We start from the raw sequence: 20,242 nt of genomic DNA on the forward strand, positions 1-20,242 counted from the left end.
TGGTATTTAGATTGCTTATCATCCCCGGAGAGCCACCTGTAGACCATATGTCGCTTATAATCCAATTTCACACTCTCCAATTTTTTACGTTTAAAGGCAATCAGTTCAGCCTTATACCTTTCTACCTGTGTCTGTATGCGCTGCATGCAGTCCTCATTTTTGTCAGCTACCAGAGTCTTAGAATGCTCTTTTTCAACGCTTCTAAATTCTTGACGAACCTTCTGTAGCTCAGAGCTAACCTCTTCAAACACTAGAGCAATTAAATCCATGTCAGGACCGACTGCTTTTGTGAATCCGTTAACCTTGGACCAACCGAAGGTGTTGGTTCCGGAGTATGGTGGAAACAAGGAGGACGAAGAAAGTTCCGTTTCATATATTTATTAGAAAGCTTCAATTCCAGTAAGGAAGAGTTAATTGACAATCATTAGACACTATATATAAACTGACGTACTGCAATGAATGGCATAACGATAAGCAGGATCTGTATTATAGATGTATTGAAGAAATGTTCATATGAATAAGATAAAACATGCCTGAAGATTAGTGAAGAATTGTCCAATATGAAGCAAAGATTGGTGCCAAAGATTGGTGCCAAACTGTAAAGAAGTGTTAACTGGATATTGTAGAAAAAGATGAAGAACTGTGAAGACATTGCTGTGCGATGCTTTTGCACTTCTGCAAGGGGGTCCGGCACTGACATGCGGGGCGGACTAGCCCTGTGCTGGGCATCCCCCCGCATGCCTGAGTGCCTGATCGTAGCTGTGCAAAATTTAGCACAGCTATGATCAACTCGGAATGACCCCCTCAGTGGGGAGATTTAGCAAAGTTTGGAGAGAGATAAAGTGGACACAGCTAAAGTGCCAGCCAAACAGCTCCTAACTGCCATGTTACAGGTTGTAATTGGAAAATGACAGTTAGAATCTGTTCGGTTGGTACTTTATCTCTCCAAGTTTTGATAATTCTAGTGTGTGTTATATACTGGGCAACAGAATGCTCCGTGTATTGTATAGAATGTAATCAGTCTGGTTGGTGTTCTATCTGAATTACAGCTCATTACCATAAAACTGTATAAACCACACCAGCTTTAGATAAACCAGGTGTGACTATTTTTGCCATGCCAGTTTCTCCATTGTGGCATGCTGGTATAACACTAGCGTGTGTTTGTACCCCAGGCTAAAAACTAGCCAGTCAGACCCTGTAGAGATGGTGGCATCTGTAAAGCTGAAGGGGCACACTGCTTCTGCATGTGTGAAGATAATGAGAAGATGTCTGAACTCAAGTGCTGGTAACTGTTAGAAGCCCAATGCACACAATATAGCTACAGTGAAAAGGAAGACTACTAAATACAGGGTAAAAAAAAGTAGGGCTGATGTTTGTTGTACAAAAGACTTTAAAAAAATTCATGTGTTACGTACATCCTAATGTAAAACTGATCATGAAGTAGACACAAATTTTTTAACAACTCAATAATACAGTAAGTGCAGATCCACCATTCTCTGGAGATCCCTTTTTACCTGGAGATAAGAGTGGGCTTACACTGCGGATCTTGATGGACGCTGATAGACTAAGTACATCCATATAGGTTGGTATCGAAACACTGGTGGTGGACATCCCGAAAGTGGAATCCCAGCACTCAAAATGTAGACGGATCACGGTAAGTATTTTAACCCTACCCCTAACCCACACCTCCTTCAGCCTAACCCTAACCATTCCCTCCCGCAGCCTAACCCTACCTCCCACCCCCCATCCTGTAGCCTAAATGTACCTCCACCCACCCTGCAGCCTAACCCTAACCCTCCCCCTAGTGCCTAACCCTTATTTTTTTTATTAAACTTGGGCATCCGCCTGCATTGTGAACATCGGGATTCCGGTGTTGGGATTCTGACCGTTGGGATCCAGACTACATTCCCATCCATACCTCTGCAATAGATCTATAATGATGCTGTTCAGTAAAGCTATATTGTGTGGCGTGTTATACGCTCTTATTTTCAGCAGTGAAACTGAGCATTATTAATATTGGGGGTCATTCCGAGTTAATAGCTCGCTGCCGTTTTTCGCAGCGCAGCGAACAGGTTACTACTGCGCATGTGTATGCACCGCAATGCGCAGGCGCATCGTACGGCTACAAAGCGGAACGTTGCTGAGCGATGTATTTAACGAAGAATCCATTCGCACAGCCGATCGCAAGGAGATTGACAGGAAGCGGGCGTTTGTGGGTGTCAACTGACCGTTTTTTTGAGAGTGGTGCGGCGAACGCAGGCGTGTCCAGGCGTTTGGAGGGCGGATGTCTGACGTCAATTCCGGGACCTGCAACGCTGGATTCATCGCACAGGGTCATTAACTCTTACCCTGGTCTAGTTCCACACAAAACATTTTTTGCATAGCAGGGCTGCACAAGCGATCGCAGCCTTGCTATGCAAAAATACACTCCCCCATCGGCGGCGTCTAGTTGATCGCACGGGCTGCAAAAAGTTGCAGCGTGCGATCAACTCGGAATGACCCCCACTGTACTTTAGATAAGCTTTTTAAGTAAAGTTTAAAAAAATTAAGACAAATTGAACTGTAATGAAAGTAATAATAATAAAAAAGTACTTGACACTATTCAAAGTATGACGGCCAAAAAAGTATTCGCAGCTTGCTGCTAAATCTGTTTAATTGCATGTAACCTGCTATAAACACATGAGGGTTGAGTCACCAATTCTCAACAACTGGTTTAAAAAACACCAATCTACTCCAGTCATAAGACCCAAATAATTAATTGCTGTAGGAGAACATGCCATAAATGTGTTTCATTTGTGTCTTGTGAGCACTGACATAATTAGTTTAGTAATGTTCAATTTCATGAGTTTCGTCCTGTAACTATGAGAGACAAAATATTATTGGAACAAAGAGAAATAACAGTTCTGTTTCTAGTTTCTTCATAACTAGTCTACACATATCTTCTAATTATACAAACTGTCAGAAATAAATTCAAAAAGTTCTCGAGAGAAAACTTTAATGAAATGAAAACAAGTTGGGTGAACTGGCGCTAAGTAAAACAATGGCAAATAAACTTAATGGCGTTTTACTTTTCTTTGGATAGTTTGAGATTTACAGTAGTTAAAAGTACTGCAAGTGTTACATGATAGCCTTATCCCACTGTGGAGGTGTTGGCAATCCAGGATCTTCTTACAAGAAAGCTCAACACATCATTTTCATGTCTTCTAAGACGTAATGGTAACAGAAGTGCAAAAAAGCAACTAATTGTCCATCTAGCCCCATATCCCGGTCTTTTGCACTGCTGCCAGAAACAGGGTTGCGGATTGGCCTACAATGGTGAAGGAGAAATCCCTGGTGGGCCACCACCATCCTTTAGGGATCAGGTTCTAGGCTGTGCACTTGAATTACAGTATACATTGTTACTCTATTAAAGGGTCAGTTACCTGGTGGAGCAGGATTACCGAAGAACATGGGTGCTTGGTTCACTTCAATGGAACCTCCATCAAGATTTGCCCTCCTGACAATCAAAGTGGGTGATCATGACAGAACCCTGCACCCTCCTCTTGTAGGCTGTGGGCTTTAACATAATGAATGCAGATCCTGCCAGTGACTGGAATGGCATTGTAGCTCTGCATTCATCCACTAGCCTACAATCACTGTATGTCACCCCAGTGGTAAGAGTTTACATAGTTGAATTTTTTTTACAATGGCAGTACCAGGGTACCCTACTATGTACAGTGCATTAATGTGATACATATAAAGACAGGATCACCGTCATGTGCTTAAAGATTATACATGTTAAATTATACAGCATTACAAGGACTATAGAGGGTCATTCTGACCCGTTTGCTCGCTGCTGTTTATCACAGCCAAGCGAATGGGTCTCTACTGCGCATGCGCCAGCACATGCCAGACGGCCGAAGGCCGTAGCAGGGCAGCGATCGCCTCTGCCTGATTGACAGGCAGAGGCGACCGCTGGGCGGGAGGGGACGGAACGGCGGCGTTTGGCCGCCGTTTCGTAGGCGCGGTCCGGCCAACGCAGGCATGGCCGGACCGAGCGGGGGGCGGGCCGCAGCGGCTGCGTGATGTCACAAGCAGCCGCTGCGGCCAGCGGCTGTGACAAACAACTCCCGGCCAGCCGCAGGAGCTGCGCTGGCCGGGAGTTACTCCTGAAATACAAAAGCATCGCCGCTGTGTGATGCTTTTGTATTTGTGCAGGGGGGGGCACTGACATGCGGGGCGGACTAGCCCTGTGCTGGGCGTCCCCCTGCATGTCAGAGAAGATGATCGTAGCTGTGCTAAACTTCGCACAGCTACGATCAACTCGGAATGACCCCCATAGTGTATTCGCACTATATATAGTGTATTCGCACTATAGTAAAACGCACTGCACTTCCTTTACTGCCCTACAGGAGCATACCAGTGTGGATTTCTTGTGACGCTACGATGAGTAGGAAGAACCATTGGGAACAAGAAGGAGCAGAACGCCGGCACTGCGGCAGCAGCCAGAGTACCATAAGGAAGCTCTGGGCTGCTCTCTAGGCTGCAGTGTGCAATTCCAGGCACACTACAAGCCGAATGTTAGTGCCACGGGAGAGCGATCCAAGGCCATGCGCCGCAACACCTATCAGCCACCACCTAGATATGCCCTATGGCAGATTACTCTACTATAGAACCTTTTAAACATATTTGCTTTTAGCAAAAGAATAAACAGCATGACGGACGGTTTCATTCATAATAATCTCAATATATCTAGGCATAGTCTTTTCTACATATTATTTTCCAAGTTGTCGCCTGCACTTTACACAGTTACAGAACAGCCTAGAAGGAATATGTCGTTTTAAATATCCCTAAATAATATTTAAGATTGCATTTAGTTGATCTGCACCTGTGCTCCATCTAAAGGAATCCTTATGGATACAACAGTAATGGATGCTATTTCTGAAACGGTATAGGTGAACCAAGCTGACCCTTGTCAGGAATTCCCTGCTATTCTTACACCAGTGGGCCAGCTTACTATAAAGACTAAGGGGCCTATCTATCACCATCCGCATCCAGCATGCGGACGACAGGTGATAAAATCGCCCAAACTTGCACTGTGATAATTGATTACATCGCAGGGATGTATCAATTATCGCATGCAGGGACAGAGCTCGTCAAGCTCTGTCAATGCGATGAAACTCCGCAGCATCATCGGGGTATTTTTCCCCAAAATTCCCTGATGTCCTGCTGCGCATGCGCCGCCCCCGCCGACATCGCCGCTACCGCCACTGCCTGGTCGACCCACACATAATGACTACCCCCGCACCCTGCGGACCCCCCTCCCCCAGCAGATCAGTATACTCCTCTGTCCAGGGAGCCGGTCCGCGCTGCTTCTGCTGGGCTGCCGGGCGCCGGATCTTGTGCTCTGCCGTGACCCCCAATGATGTAAAGTGCACTGCCGCTTAGCAGCATCACTTTACTGCATCGGGGTCACATTGCACCACATGGGGGACCCGGCGCCCAGCAACGCTCACCGGAGCAGCAAACACCGGCTCCCTGGACAGGTGAGTATGTTTTGGTTTTTTTTTTTTCTTTTCTTTTTACACATTGGTGGTCATTCTGAGTTGTTCGCTCGGTGCCGATTTTTGCTATGCTGCGATTTGTTGCTAATTGCGCATGCGCAAGGCACGCAGGGCGCTTGCGCTTAGTTATTTAACTAAAAACTTAGCAGTTTTGCTGTGGATCCTGCGGCGCTTTTCAGTCGCACTGCTGATCGGTGAATGATTGACAGGAAAGGGGCGTTTCTGGGTGGTAACTGAGCGTTTTCCGGGAGTGTGCTAAAAAACGCAGGTGTGTTAGGGAAAAACGCGGGAGTGTCTGGAGAAACGGGGGAGTGGCTGGCCGAACGCAGGGCGTGTTTGTGACGTCAAACCAGGAACTAAACGGACGGAGCTGATCGCAATCAGTGAGTAGGTCCGGAGCTACTCAGAAACTGCAAATAATTATTTAGTAGCAGTTTTGCTAATCTTTCGTTCGCACTTCTGCTAAGCTAAGATACACTCCCAGAGGGCGGCGGCCCAGCGTGTGCAATGCTGCTAAAAGCAGCTAGCGAGCGAACAACTCGGAATGAGGGCCATTGTTCAGCTTGTTTGTCCATCGGAGACACACATAGGTTATGACTGGAGCCGGGTCCCGCTCAACTTTCTCTGCCAGGGGCAGAGAAAGCTGGGCAAATGCCTCCCTATCGCAGTGCTGCCCTGTGATCTCGCTAACATGAGCTGGCAAGATTATCACAGGGCACACTGCAGTGTTTTTTCACATTATTTTTTTTAGTAAATCTAGTCAGATCGTATTTCCCATTATAAGTAGGGGAATGCGATGTGGCTTACTAAAAAAAAGTGAATTAAATGATTTGGTTTAGTTTTTCATGAAAAAGCCCTTTAATACATTCAGGTGATACTAAAATAATGTGAAAAGGGTGTTTCACAGTATTTTAGTAAAAATAATGTTAATAAATAGACCCCTAAAGGTTAAGTATTCAATTGACGTCGAGTTTTCAACTTTTTTTTAGGTCGGAAGGGGTTCCAACCTATTCAATATTTTCGACAAGTTGAGAAATTCGACTTGTCAAAAAGCACGTGGCTCGGCGGTGTAGCTGCCGACCCACGTGCTTGTGTCGAAAACGGTGCCAAAACCGAAAAGGGGGTTTTGGCCCCCTTTTCGACCATCTCAGTCCGACATAAAAAAATGTCGAACTGAGATGTGGGACCCAGGGGAGGAGGGGGGGGGGGGCTGCGGGGAGACGGGGACAGCCGCCGGCATACAGGGGAGATCAGCGGTACAGCACAGCGCTGCAGCAGGATGTCACACAGCCGCGCCGCTCACGGCAGCTTCCTCCCAGCTCCAGCAAGTGAGGTCACGCTTGCTGGAGCCGGGTGGACACTGCCGTGAGGTCGGGCGGCTGTGTGACATCCTCCTGCAGCGCTACTGTAGCGCTGATCTCCTCCGTCTGCCGGCTGCTGTCCCCCGCGGCTCCCCCCCCCCCCCCCCCCCTCCTCCTCAAGTCGAATTGAGATGGGATTGAATAGGGGTTGTCGGATCCATTCCGACAAATGCATGTCGGAATGGATCCGACGCCAATTGAATATACCCCTTAAAGAAGATTTTATTTACTCTCCCTGAATTTAATCCAAACCATTATTAAATTGAGACTAAAATACATTAATGAACGAGGCAGATATTCTCTATATATTACAGAATGCTGACAATACTAACACATTCAGCTTTATTCTACAAGCAAATTAATATGCATGTCCTTTTTAAGAATGTGAGAATTATTATTATTATTATTATTATTAGTGTAATGTATTTATACAGTGTCAGCAAATACCGGTTACCTTGAGTACAGATTTGACTTTAGGGAAAAGAAAAAAGTCACACAGTGCTAGGTCTGATGAGTATAGAGGGTGTTCTAGCACTGCAATCTGTTTCTCGGCCAAAAACTGCTTCAGAGAGAGCTGTGTGGGCTGGTTTGTTGTTCTGATGGAGGATGTAACCATTTTTTCGCACCTCTGGTCATTTGATTTTTTCCTACAAAGTTTCTAGAACATTTTTATAGTAATTCTGATTCACTGTTGCACCTTCTGGTGACCAGTCTGCCAAAATAACACCCATTGATAGCCAAGAAAACAATTACCATGGCTTTGAATTTGGATTTGCTGTGACATCCTGTCTTTATTTATGGTGATGATGGTGTTTTCCAGTGCATGGACTGGTGTTTCGTCTCAGGATCGCACTGGAAGATCCACGTTTCATCACAGGTAATAACTTTATCTAGAAAATATGAATCCACTTGAATTTGCTCCAAAATGTCTGTACAAATTAGCTGTTGATTTTCTCTCTGCTCGGTAGTGAGAAGCCTTAGAACCATCTTAGCACAATCTTTGGTCATGTTAAGATCTTGATGCAAAACTTGCCTATTGGTGTGTACACACGGTGAGATATTTTCTTATGATTTTGACTATATAGTCAAAATCATAAGAAAAATTAGTGCAGATCGCAAGGTGAAAGTCACCTTGCGATCCCGATGCGTTGCCGATGCGCAAGCCTAGATAGACTGTGCAGGCAAGTCAATTTTGACTATCTCGACAGTCAAAATCGCACAGAGCCAGTATTGCGAGCACAGTCATTATGTGCTTGCGATGCCGACCTAGCCCGTCGCATAGTGAGAATCGGGGTTATCCCGAATCTCACCGTGTGTATGCACCATAACGGTTTCTTTGTCGATGGTCAATTCGAACAATTTTCATAATGTTTTCCACATTTTTGTTTGTTTTTGACGTGCGAGGCCTTCTAGGACGCTCATCATCTTCGGTATCCTCACGACTGTCACTAAATCTTTTGTGCCATTCTAACACATGCATGAGACATACAATCTGACCCCTAAGCTTCGCTTAGCATACGGAAAGATTCGGTGGGCGTTTTGTTCAATTTAACTAAACATTTCAAGTTAACACGTTTGTCTACTTTGTACTAAGCATTTTTAGGATGCATGGGAAAAACACAACTTGTTCGAACGCTGTGTGACATCAAACTATCTGTGCGAGACAGGGGAAACTTGCCAAACCGTCTTGGGATAGTCCAAAGTCAATCTTCCTCCATTCCCTTTTAACGCATGCAGTATGGTATATTATTTACCAATATAGTCTTGTTATTTAATAGCCACGCCCTTTCACAAGCCATTTAATAACAGAGCAAGTAATATGAGGACAATCTCGTCACACAGTTAATTATTCCAGGGGGTGTTTAGAAGAATAACTGCAGAGAAACTTCTTACAGATGGGAGTGATGTCAGGGGATACATAGATATGCTTATGTTAGTTGCTGTAGTTAATTAATATTATGGTGTATTTAACATGAACAATAGACCCTACAGCAATTAATAAGGGACAACAATTCTCCATCAAAATGGAATAAATATGTTCATTAGCATCAGCCAAAAACAGCTGTGTAATTGTCCAGATCCTCTGCTTTAGTCACATTCATTCCATAAGCCACATCCAGATTGAAGTGTTGTATCATGTGCTAGTCGCTAGAGAGGAGAGGGTCCACACAGAGACTTAATGTGAGCCTTATCGTATTATGGGCCCGATTCAGACCTGATCGCTCTTTTATAGAACGACTGTGTATGCGTATGCACCGCAATGCGCAGGCGCGACGCCAAACAGAGTCAGGATGGTGCGAAAATTCTGATTGCTAGGTGTATGCAAGGTGATTGACTGGAAGCAGACGTTTGGGGATGGAAACTGCCCGTTTTGTGGGAGTGTCAGGAAAAACGCAGGCGTTCCCAAGCGTTTTCTGGGAGGGTGTGTGACATCAGCTCCGGCCCCGAACAGCCACTGTAGGAGCACGACCTGGGCTACGCACAGACTAGAAAAATCATTCGATGGTGAGTGAGTTGCGAACGGATTTGCAGCTGTCCACTGTCTGGCGAAGTTTTCGCACGGCGTACGCATGCATTCGCACACTTGCACGGGGTGGGTTTTCACTCTCTATGGGCGGCGACTATATGATCGCAGATGTCTGCAAATTTGCAGGGGAGCGATCAGGTCAGACTTCATGGCCTGTTCATTTAGTGTATCTCCTAAAGGAGTGGTCTACTATTGTGTGTTGTTATTATTACGTTAGTGAGCACAGGGTTGTTCATAAAAGGGATAGTGAGATGAGGAATAGAAGCAAGCAATGAAACCATAGACTAAAAGTTATCAGAAGGAGCAGGGTCCCCCAACAGCACAGATTAGTGATAAGAGGCTCATGTAAATCTAATGCAAAGTTCATATAACCAGTGTATTTAAGAGACAACCTGATCCGTAGGGAGGCATCAGGTGACAAAGCTTCTGTCTTTGCATTGTGAGTTGTAGGACGATAGCGCACTAGTCTAACAGCAGATCATTAGGGGGAAGATCAGGGATGAAGCTATTGCAGAAGTTACTGTACTCTATATAAAAATGTCCTGTTTATATCTATATAATAAATCTGTACGGTCTATATTGTCATGCATGCGCAGTGGGAGCTGCGGCGGACGCTCCAATGGCTTGCACTGCTAGGGAGTTGGTTCAGGCCTATCCTAGGAGGGAGATCAGGCTGCCAGGAACGGGGTAAGCACGGGACCGGGGTGGCAGGTCAGAGCAGCAGAGACGGGGCATAGCAGCTGGTAGAGAGGGGATCGGTGTCTGACAGAGCGAGGGCTGGCTGAGGGTACACTGACTAGCACTTGACTATATGTATATTTGTCTGTAAGGTCTGCTAGCTTTGGACAGCACAGTAAGCATATACTGTATATATCAAATGGAATTAACTTTTCATTATTTATTTAGTGTTTTTGCTACCTCCGTGGCTGCTTAATACTGTTGTGCTGTAGAATAAACATTAGTATAATCTACAGATAGGTCCATGTTTATCTTGGCCTTTAATAAGATTAACTGAGACTGGGCAGTCGTACTTAGGGGGTCATTCCGAGTTCGCTAGATAAAAATGTTCGCTGCGCAGCGATTAACTGAAAAAGCGGCACTTCTGCACATGCGTATGCGGCGCAATGCGCACGCGCGACGTACTTCGACAACGGGCTAAGTAATTTTACACAAGGTTGAGCAAAGCTTTTCAGTCGAAATGACAGCCGCAGAGTGATTGACAGGAAAGGGGCGTTTCTGGGTGTCAATTGACCGTTTTCAGGGAGTGTTTGTAAAAACGCAGGCGTGCCAAAAATAATGCAGGAGTGGCTGGCCGAAAACAGGGCGTTTGTGACGTCAAATCCGGAACTGAATAGTCTGAAGGGATCGCAAGAAAGGAGTAGGTCTGGAGCTACTCAGAAACTGCACAATTTTTATTGTAAGTCGCTCTGCGATCCTTTCGTTCGCACTTCTGCTAAGCTAAGATACACTCCCAGAGGGCGGCGGCTGCTAAAAACAGCTAGCGAGCGAACAACTCGGAATGACCCCCTTAATCCCCTGCTGTAATAACTTAGGGGTCTATTTACTAAACCCTGGATGGAGATAAAGTAGCTGGAGACAAAGTACCAGCCAATCGGCTCCTAGCTGCCATTTTTCAAACACAGCCTGTGGCATAGCAGTTAGGGCTGGTACATTATCTATAGCGACTTTCTCTCCATCCAAGTAAATAGACCCCTTAATCCCCTGCTGTATTGTTCTCTGTATTGTATTGCAGCTGAGAACAACAGATGAAGGGTTGATGTAAATAAACCATGGTGTGCCTAGGTGCAGCAAAGAAGCCAAGATAACCGTGGCTCTATTTGTATGCTGGCAGTGCCGTGTTCAGCATGTTGCTGTGTAAGTGGGTTGGGTATGTCTATGGCTGTAGTGGACACCCACGAGTGGGAATAGTCCCTGTTAGTCGGATTGAGAGCCGGTGGGATGTCGGGATTGGTATAGTGACCAGCGATCTCCGGACCCATTTAAGTATATTACTGTGCCAACAGTGCACCACCACCACAGTGGCAGTGAGCTATAATATTACTGTGGGCTACATGACCTGTGTCAAGCGGGCAGGGGCGAGATTTCGTAATGCAGCCGCTAAATTTAAAGCAGCAAAACTGCGGCTGCATCACCGAACTCTCGCCCGCCTCTCTCAGGCTATTACATCTGGGACTATGAAATTACATGTAATATTCATCTAAGAAAAATGTATAATAACAGTTCAGAAACAGAACCCAGTTCACCTCAATAAGTTGTATCCACAATACGTATATCTAAAAGACGTAAATATGTCACATTTGTGTACGAAAGAGCTCAGCCGCCTGAATGTACTCCCCGCGACGTGGCGAAAGCCATTTCTTCCGTTTAAGCTTTAGAAGCTATTGTCTCTTTGGAAGCGGGACTGCTCTCCTCAGAGCCTTATTGTTCTGTTAGAATGATGTAGTGTGTTTTGTGCTGTCAATCAAACAGTTCCATAACGCAGACTCTCTGTGATGAGCTAGGTGTGAAAGTGACAATATATTTATTGCAAGACTGCACTTTGTGTTCCCATCTGTCATTCACGTGCTGTTCTATTTTACTACACAGGGAAATGCACTGACCCTATCATTCTTTGAAATAATCCTTAATTATACCTCATAAAACTTGGCAGAAAATAGACTCTGTGGGCAAAAGGACGTCTTACATAGTGGAAGAAGAAGGAGCTATTTTCTGCTACATTAAACAAATGTAAATGGCTTATTATGAACATAAAATTATATCTTTCAGGGAAGGAATGCAAAATACATATTTCTTGCATGGTTGCTGAGACGTGTCAGTTGTTTTCACTAACTTTCATGAATTGCGCTTTAATTGACTAGCTAATGCCTGTGATTACGTGTGTGTTTCTTGCCTTCAGTTTTCCATGTAGATCTTTAACAGAAACAGCTTCTTAATTTCCGTCTGAGAACAGAAATTGATCATCAGGGTAATCTCTGCCAGTATGCATAAAATGTTGTCTGCTAACCTCATTCAGACCATACCGTGATTCTCCTTCTGTGTTGTAAGTCAAGTTATGTTCCATTTATGCTAGTCATTGGCTTACATGGGTTCCTGTAGGGGAGGGGTTTATATTATTCTAGGCGTTTCTACTGGCTTATTGCAGTGTGCTGGGGAGTTTTGTGTTTTTCTTTTTTCTTTTTATGCCTAAACCCTCCCTTTCAAGCACCTGTCTGGGCCAATAAATTCATTGAGCAACTTGGATTATGCATATCACTGTTTTGAGAGGCATACAGATGTGTCCTCAATCTTCATACAGTATTGCGGCTGGCATGTCCCGCCCAGTCCCGTGTGACTCTGCTAACTCTGGCCATTTTTGTAGCATCTATTTCACCTATAGATGAAGCTAGACTGTGCTGATTATATCTGTGTGTGACTGAGTCTGAATCTGTATACGAAGTGCTACGATGCATCAGCAGCAACATTTTTCCATGCCAAGTTCCCTTGTGCTTCATATACAGACTCAGCCGGACACAGATATACAAGTGACGCATATATCAAATGAAAACAGCGCAATCTTCTAGTTGCATCCCATTGTGACTAATATGCTTTTTCAGGCAAAAAGACGCCCGGCGCTAGCAGAGTAGGGCGGGACCTGGCGGCTCACTTGTGCCAGGTGTCTTTCGCCGCATGGCGTATTGAGGTTAGGTGCATGAGGACACATCTGTATCTGGGATCTGCAGCTGGAAGAAATGCTGGTACTTGTAGTGCCATATTGGAGGATTTATGCGTAAGTTAGTTGTCAATTTAAAAACACACAAGAGTATATGATCCTATATTGGGGCCCTTAATGTTTAGAGTTAGGACCAGCCTAGCAGATGCACCATGACGTGGCGGGCGGCTTACCATATATTTGCAAATGAGTGTTTTACATTTAAAAGGTGGCATTTAGTACAATCTGATTTATTAGTTTAAAAGATGGCATTTTTATTTACTTATTGCAGTGTTGGGGAAAACGTGGTTGTGCATTTATGTTAGTGGCAGATTCAATTACCAGTGAGCAGCCACCAGATCAACTTGCGGCAACTTTGCAGGATATGTGATTCTCTTCTTACAGACTGCGGAGGTATGAGTAGAAATCAGCTACCGCAAATTGGCGTTGTGCGCCCAGAACTAACTGCTGGCAGCAACTTGCATCTAATAGACTCTATCCATTAATATAGATATAATGTTGTATTGCTCACCTGGAACTCCAGCTTCCATCCAGAAGCTAATGTCAGTTCCTTCAGCGTAGTCATACAGTTTAGTTACGTTGATGGGTGCCAGCAGCTGCATAACTTCGGACATGATGGCTCTGGCCTGTGGTGTTCCGGAAAACTGAATACCAAGCGGCATAAAGGTACCTATGTCAGCCTCCATGACGAGATCCATGTTCCCAATATCTTTCTGTTTATAAAACATACAAACCACATCAGAACGTTCTGAACCAAAATTACCAAGATCTACTGTAATTGTGGATGGAACTGATGTCTGTATGCACACACAAACACAATACAAGTAAAGTTATAATAAAGAATATGTCATGGCATGTCTTCCCTGTCTAACACAATGTTATGTTATTTCTCACTTATATCATAAGCAGCTGAGACTCGGGTCCTAATTCAGGTTGGATCACAATTGCGATCCAACCTGCAGTTTTCCAGTGGTTGGGAAACTGCGCAGGACCCGTTCTGTGCATGTAAAGAATGGGTTTTGCAATCACATCGCAGGGATGCGAATGCCTCTGCCTGACTGACAGGCAGAGGCTTTTGAGGGGAGGGACGGGTGTGGCTGGAAACGTAGGCATGTGGCCCCTGTTTTCCGGGATTGGAGAGGCCAAAAACGACGCCACAACGATGCCACGACTGCGCCAAGAGACGCAGTTTCCTTGGACTCGCAGGCCACCCTGCGAAGGCAAACCTGAGGCATTGCGACCATCCTGATCTATGATCACATCGTTCGCAGTGTTGCTATCGCAAATGCAGGAAGGAGATGATATGCAACTCCTCCTGCTAAGGACTGCAAATGCAAAGCTACTGCATGCAGCTATGCAAACGCAATCCTTACTGGGGGCCTAATTCAGATCTGATCTGAGGTCTGCATTCAAATACTCGCCGACCATAGAGAGTGAAAACCTGCCCCATGCTGGTGTGCGAAAGCATGCGTACGCCGTGCAAAAACTTCATAAGACAGCGGATATCTACAAATCAGTTCGCAACTCACTCACCATCGAATGATTTTTCCAGTCTGTGCCATCTGAGCGCAGCCCAGGACTTACTCCTACAGTGCGATAGAATCAGGCTGATCGGGGGCCGGAGCTGACGTCACACACCCGCCCTAAAAACGATTGGGAACGCCTGCATTTTTCCTGACACTCCCAGAAAACGTCCACTTACCACCCACAAACATCCGCTTCTTGTCAATCACCTTGCGTATGCCTTGCGATCATAATTTTCACACCATTCTGTCACTGTTTGGGCTCGTGCTTGTGCATTGCGGTGCATACATATACGCAGTCATTCTATAATCGCCCGCTGTGCGATTTCGCACACCAGCGATCAGGTCTGAATTACTCCCTGAATTAGGCCCACAGTTGCTATAATTCAAATGTACGATTGGATGTCTTGCTCCGCTGGTCTGCACATCCTGTAGAGGCGATCAGGTACATTTACTTGCGGCACACAGTGATTATGTACCGCAGTTACTGAGGCAGTGGCTTGTGAAACAAGATCTGAAACTCAGAGTGAGAGATGTTTATATCTGCAGGCCAGTGATGCCAAGATAAATCCAAGCACCCAGAACATGCGCTCCATTTGGAGTACCTGCACAGAAGCTCAGGAGGCATCCTTTTTCTTTACAGTAATGCTAATATGGTGAATGCACATTGGGGCATGAGCCCGCATTGGGGACCTGGGCCTATGATAGAGCTAGATACAAAATCCTAACATGGTGTAGCCAAGCCCCCTTCATACGTGGCATGACCACACACCTTTCAGCCCTGAGTAATACAACTCATTGGAGAATATCCAATTAGGCGCCGGGTTTCACATGTAGGGAAAAGCTCTGGGTTTCATGCCCGGAGTTATTCAATTATTCAACCACAGTCCCCATGTGATAAACCATAGATTCCTTGTAAAATGTGTTATATACTGTTTTCCTGCATGTTAAATCTCAGAGGTGCATTTCAATGTGGACTTTTGCTTGCAGTTCCAGAGGCTACAAGGAAATGTGCACCCTTGGGGCTTAATGTGCGGAGGATACAAGACCTGATTGAATAGGTCCAAGGCAACAATTAACCGCGGGGTAAACCCAACAGCTAATTGGAAATGCAGCATTGTGTTCCAATCTCTGTGTTAAATATGAACTATGGTTAGCAACTATCATTGGTTTGCCACAAATAGGCGATGGCGGAGAAAAGTTGATGCCTGTTTTTCCCAGTTCACAGTGCATAACCCGCTCTGTTTCACCACTTAGCCTTGTTCTGTTCTCTGATTGGCCCACCACACTGACATGATACCCAGTAGTTATGCCCATCAATAGTTTAAACCATCTATAGTTTTCCATTCATGGTTTCCCTGCAGTCAAAGTAAAGTACTGATGGAGACCATTGATGGTGAATCATCCTTGATATGAATGTGCATGTGAATAAAATCTGATTGACAATTTCTTTGTTTTAAATCTTGTTGCAAAAACCATTTATTGCAGTTGGTACTGTATTATTCGTGTAGTTGTTGCTGTGCACTAAGGAGGTCATTCTGACCCGATCACACGCTGCAGTTTATCGCACCGGTGCGATCGGGTCAGAAATGCGCATGCGCTGGTGCCGCAGTGCCGAAGGCCGTCGGGCCACTACGATCGCCTCTGCCTGATTAAAGGTCGCGGTCGGCGCGGGGGGGAACGGTGGCATCGTGGGCGCGGTCCGGCCAACGCAGGCATGGCCGGACCGAACAGGGGGCGGGCTGCAGCGACTGCGTGACATCACAAGCAGCTGTTGCGGGCTGGGGAGCGATGAGTAGCTCCCGGCCAGCATGCTAAAGCTGCGCTGGTCGGGAGCTACTCTTGCAGCACAAAGGCATCGGCCACTGTGCGATGCCTTTGCACTTCTGCGGGGGTGGGGGGATAGCCCTGTGCTGGGCGTACCCCTACATGTCACTGTGAATGATCGTAGCTGTGCTAAATTTAGCACAGCTACGATCATCTCGGAATGACCCCCAAAGAGCAAACATTTATTTATGTAGCGCCAACATATTCCATTACTCTTTACAAATGGTTTCATTCCACTGCTACTTTGCAGATCTAGGCAGTAGTATACAGCAATGTTTTCGGGTATAAAATGAAGACTTTAATGTTTATATTTCTGAAAAAACTGAACATGGGGGTAATTCAGACTTGATCACAGACTTGATCACAGCAGCAAATTTGTTAGCAGTTAGGGAAAACCGTGTGCACTGCAGGGGGGACAGATGTAACATGTGCAGAGAGAGTTAGATTTGGGTGGGGTGTCTTCAAACTGAAATCTAAATTGCAGTGTAAAAATAAAGCAGCCAGTATTTACCCTGCACAGAAACAAAATAACCCACCCAAATCTAACTCTCTCTGCACATGTTACATCTACCCCAGCTACAGTGCAACATGGTTGTGCCCAGTTGCTTGGGTTTTTTTATACTTTACTTACAAACATGAATCAGATCCTATGTGTATGTGTGGACTAGGGCGGCCAATCCCGGGATCAGGATCAGCGGGATTCCGGCCTAAAATCCAGGGATTGAATTTTATAATCCCGGGGATTTTGGGATTGGCCACCACTTTAGTCTTTTCTATGCCGGGCAGCATTGAGCGTCCTCAGGAGGCTCAGATGCTGCCCGGCTCCCCCTGCTCAGTTACCCCTCGCCTCGACTGTGCGCACTGCGCAGCGTGACATGAAGTCAGAGGTCACGCTGCGCAGCCAGCCGCCCGCCGGACCTCACAGCAAGTGGTCCACCCTCCCTCCGGTCCAGATTAGGGTGTTTTCTGGGCTGGTCAGGGCAGGGTGGGTGGGACACATTGAAATGCAGCCAATCCCGGGTATCCCGGCAATCCTGGGATTGATAATTTTTCAATAACGATACCCGGGATTGAAAAAATGGCCCAGGATTGGCCACCCTAGTGTGGATGGCTGCAGAGAATTTAACAATTGACTGTCGTCAGCAGCGGTAGGCTGCCGGCACAAGAAGACAGTGCACAGACAAGGTGAGAGAGATACTGCTCGACATCGCCGGACAGGTAAGTAATGGTAAATATCGGCAATGATTTGTAATGATAGAGGTCCAAGTATTACTTGGTGGAGTTGGAAACAATGCAAAAAACAAACAAACAAGTAACTGCACCACAACAAACGATGCAAGGGCTGCATGCAGGGTAAATACTGGCTGCTTTTGCATGTAGCCCACGTATTTTTACACTGCAATTTAGATTTGATTTTGAATACAGCCAGTGGCGGAATAATCAGCAGTGCAGCCGCTCCATTGATCCTGCGCCCCACCGCCAGTGGCATTGTCAGCAGTACTAATAATAAGTCAGTCTGGCTCATTATAGTACGCCACGGTCGGCAGATCAGGCAGTGACAGTACTGCAGGACTTAAACTACAAGGACAAGACAGTTGCTAATTAAGTCACCTGTGGCCAAACATGGATAAACTGTAACCTGGACCTCTGGGGTGCCTTGAGGGCCGCGTTTGAGAAACTCTGCATTATACTCACCACTGTTGCAGAGGACCGGCTCCCGACGCTGGAGCAGAAGACACCGCCTCGGATGGTAAGTAATTACAGACTAATTAAGCTAATTGGAAACTTCCAATTGCCTAATTAGTCCTCGGTGAGGGACGCCCGGGGGATCCACAGCAAGTCACGGTGATTTTTCCTAAAATGAATGAATTTAGGAATAATCAGACTTGCTCTGGGGGTGCAGGAAAAAAAGACGCTTGAATAGCAAATCCCTGCGGCTTCGGGGAAAAACCGCGGCAAATTAATCCTTCCCATGTCTGCTGGAAAAAAAAAACGCACTGTATAATGTGTGCGGTTACTGAATGAAAACAAAATCAGTGGCATTGCTGTTGGAATGTGACCTACCTCAGCACATGGCAGAGAGAACCCGCAATGGCTAAAGGGTTAATTACTGTTTAAAAAAATAAGCCGAGAATAGAAAGTATGAGAAAATAGGAATAAATGTGCAAGTAATGTTTCCATTAGGTCAATAATTGAAAAGTGCAGTAATTATCATGTCTCAGCTGAGCAGCTAAATTAAGATCTTACAGTAAATGCAATCTGGAAATCATGGTGGTACATGAAGGCTGTATGACAGCAGTATTGTAACCTCCGTACTTTTTTCATAAACACAATAAATTCTAGAAAAGAGAAAGATATACTGTACTGTAAAAGCAAAGCAGTAATGACGGAATACCGACACGGATCGCAATTACGGCACCGGGATCCCAACCGAAGGACTGCCGGAATTCTACACTGGTAAGCTGCGGGGGGTGTTTATACGGGATCAGTACGAAATCCCGCTGGACGTGATCCCGGCGGTCGGAATACTGACACCAGAATCCCAACCAGCACAATCCCGACAGGGGTGGCGAGCGGAACGCAGCCCCTTGCGAGCTCGGTGCCTCCCTACGCTCGGCACACTAATTTATTCTCCCTCTATGGGTGTCGTGGACACCCACGGAGGGAGAATATGTCGGGGATTGTGCTTGTCGGGATTCCGGTGTCGGGATTCCGACCGCCGGGATCCCGTCCAGCGAGATCTTGACCGCATCCCGTTTATACGGTTAGGCTGTGGGGGAGGGAGGATTAGGCTGTGGAGAGAGGAGGTTAGAGTTAGGCACAACCGGGGGGGGGGGGGGGGGGGGTGGAGGGTTAGTGTTTGTGTGTGTCTGGGGGGATGAGGGGGTGGGGGTGGGGGATTAAGGTCAGGCTGTGGATAGGGAGGGTTAGGGAGGTTATGGGTTATGGTTAGTATACTTACCAAGTAGGTATCAAGACTCTGAGCATCGGGATGCCACTGCCGGTATTATGTTCCCAAACCTATAACTGCTTAACTCTGCATTTACAGTATATCTATAGCTATCTATCCAGTGGTGGAACTAGCGAGCGGTGGGCCCATGTGCGACAAAATGCTTTGGGCCCCCTCATCCCATCCAAGTCCACCCCCTAACCCCTGGAGAGGATCTGGTGAAGGGGACCTGCTCAGGGACAGGGAAATGGATACCTAGCAACTGGTGCTGTAATTAGACATTTTAGCGCTGTGTGCAAGAAACAGCATCGGAGCTCCCCCCCACTCCATGCAAAACAGGGGCAGAGCGCGCCATAGGCACGCGCAAGTAAAATAGGGGCGTGGCTTTGTGGGGAAGGGGTGTGGCCACAAAATAATACCAATTCATATAACGGTGCACAGTAGTCTCCATTATTCAAATTACGCCGCATGGTAGCACCACTACACCAGGTAGAGCCCCTTTTACACATTACGTCGGACAGATTCCCCTTTTTACACATTACGGCAGACAGCGTCCCCATTTTTACACATTACGGCAGACAGCGTCCCCATTTTTACACATTACGGCAGACAGCATCCCCCTTTTTTACACATTCCGGCAGACAGCGTCCTCTTTTTTACACATTACGGCAGACAGCGTCCCCATTTTTACACATTACAGCATACAGCGTCCCCATTTTTACACATTACGGCAGACAGCGTCCCATTTTTACACATTACGGCTGACAGCGTCCCCTTTTTT

The 20,242-nt window shown here is 46.1% G+C and overlaps 1 protein-coding gene across 3 annotated transcripts in view; it reads right to left on the reverse strand.

Moving 5' to 3' along the window:
- The window catches only part of CPQ (carboxypeptidase Q), a 1,143,103-nt gene that overhangs the window by 80,177 nt on the left and 1,042,684 nt on the right, over positions 1 to 20,242 (reverse strand). For all 3 annotated transcript variants that reach the window (XM_063924160.1, XM_063924158.1, XM_063924159.1), the window contains one exon: positions 13,673 to 13,874. In XM_063924160.1, coding sequence (XP_063780230.1) covers positions 13,673 to 13,874 — 202 coding nt within the window. The remainder of the gene's footprint in view (positions 1 to 13,672; positions 13,875 to 20,242) is intronic.

The sequence above is a fragment of the Pseudophryne corroboree genome, chromosome 5, assembly GCF_028390025.1.
Source record: "Pseudophryne corroboree isolate aPseCor3 chromosome 5, aPseCor3.hap2, whole genome shotgun sequence".
In the NCBI taxonomy this organism is placed as follows: Eukaryota; Metazoa; Chordata; class Amphibia; order Anura; family Myobatrachidae; genus Pseudophryne; species Pseudophryne corroboree.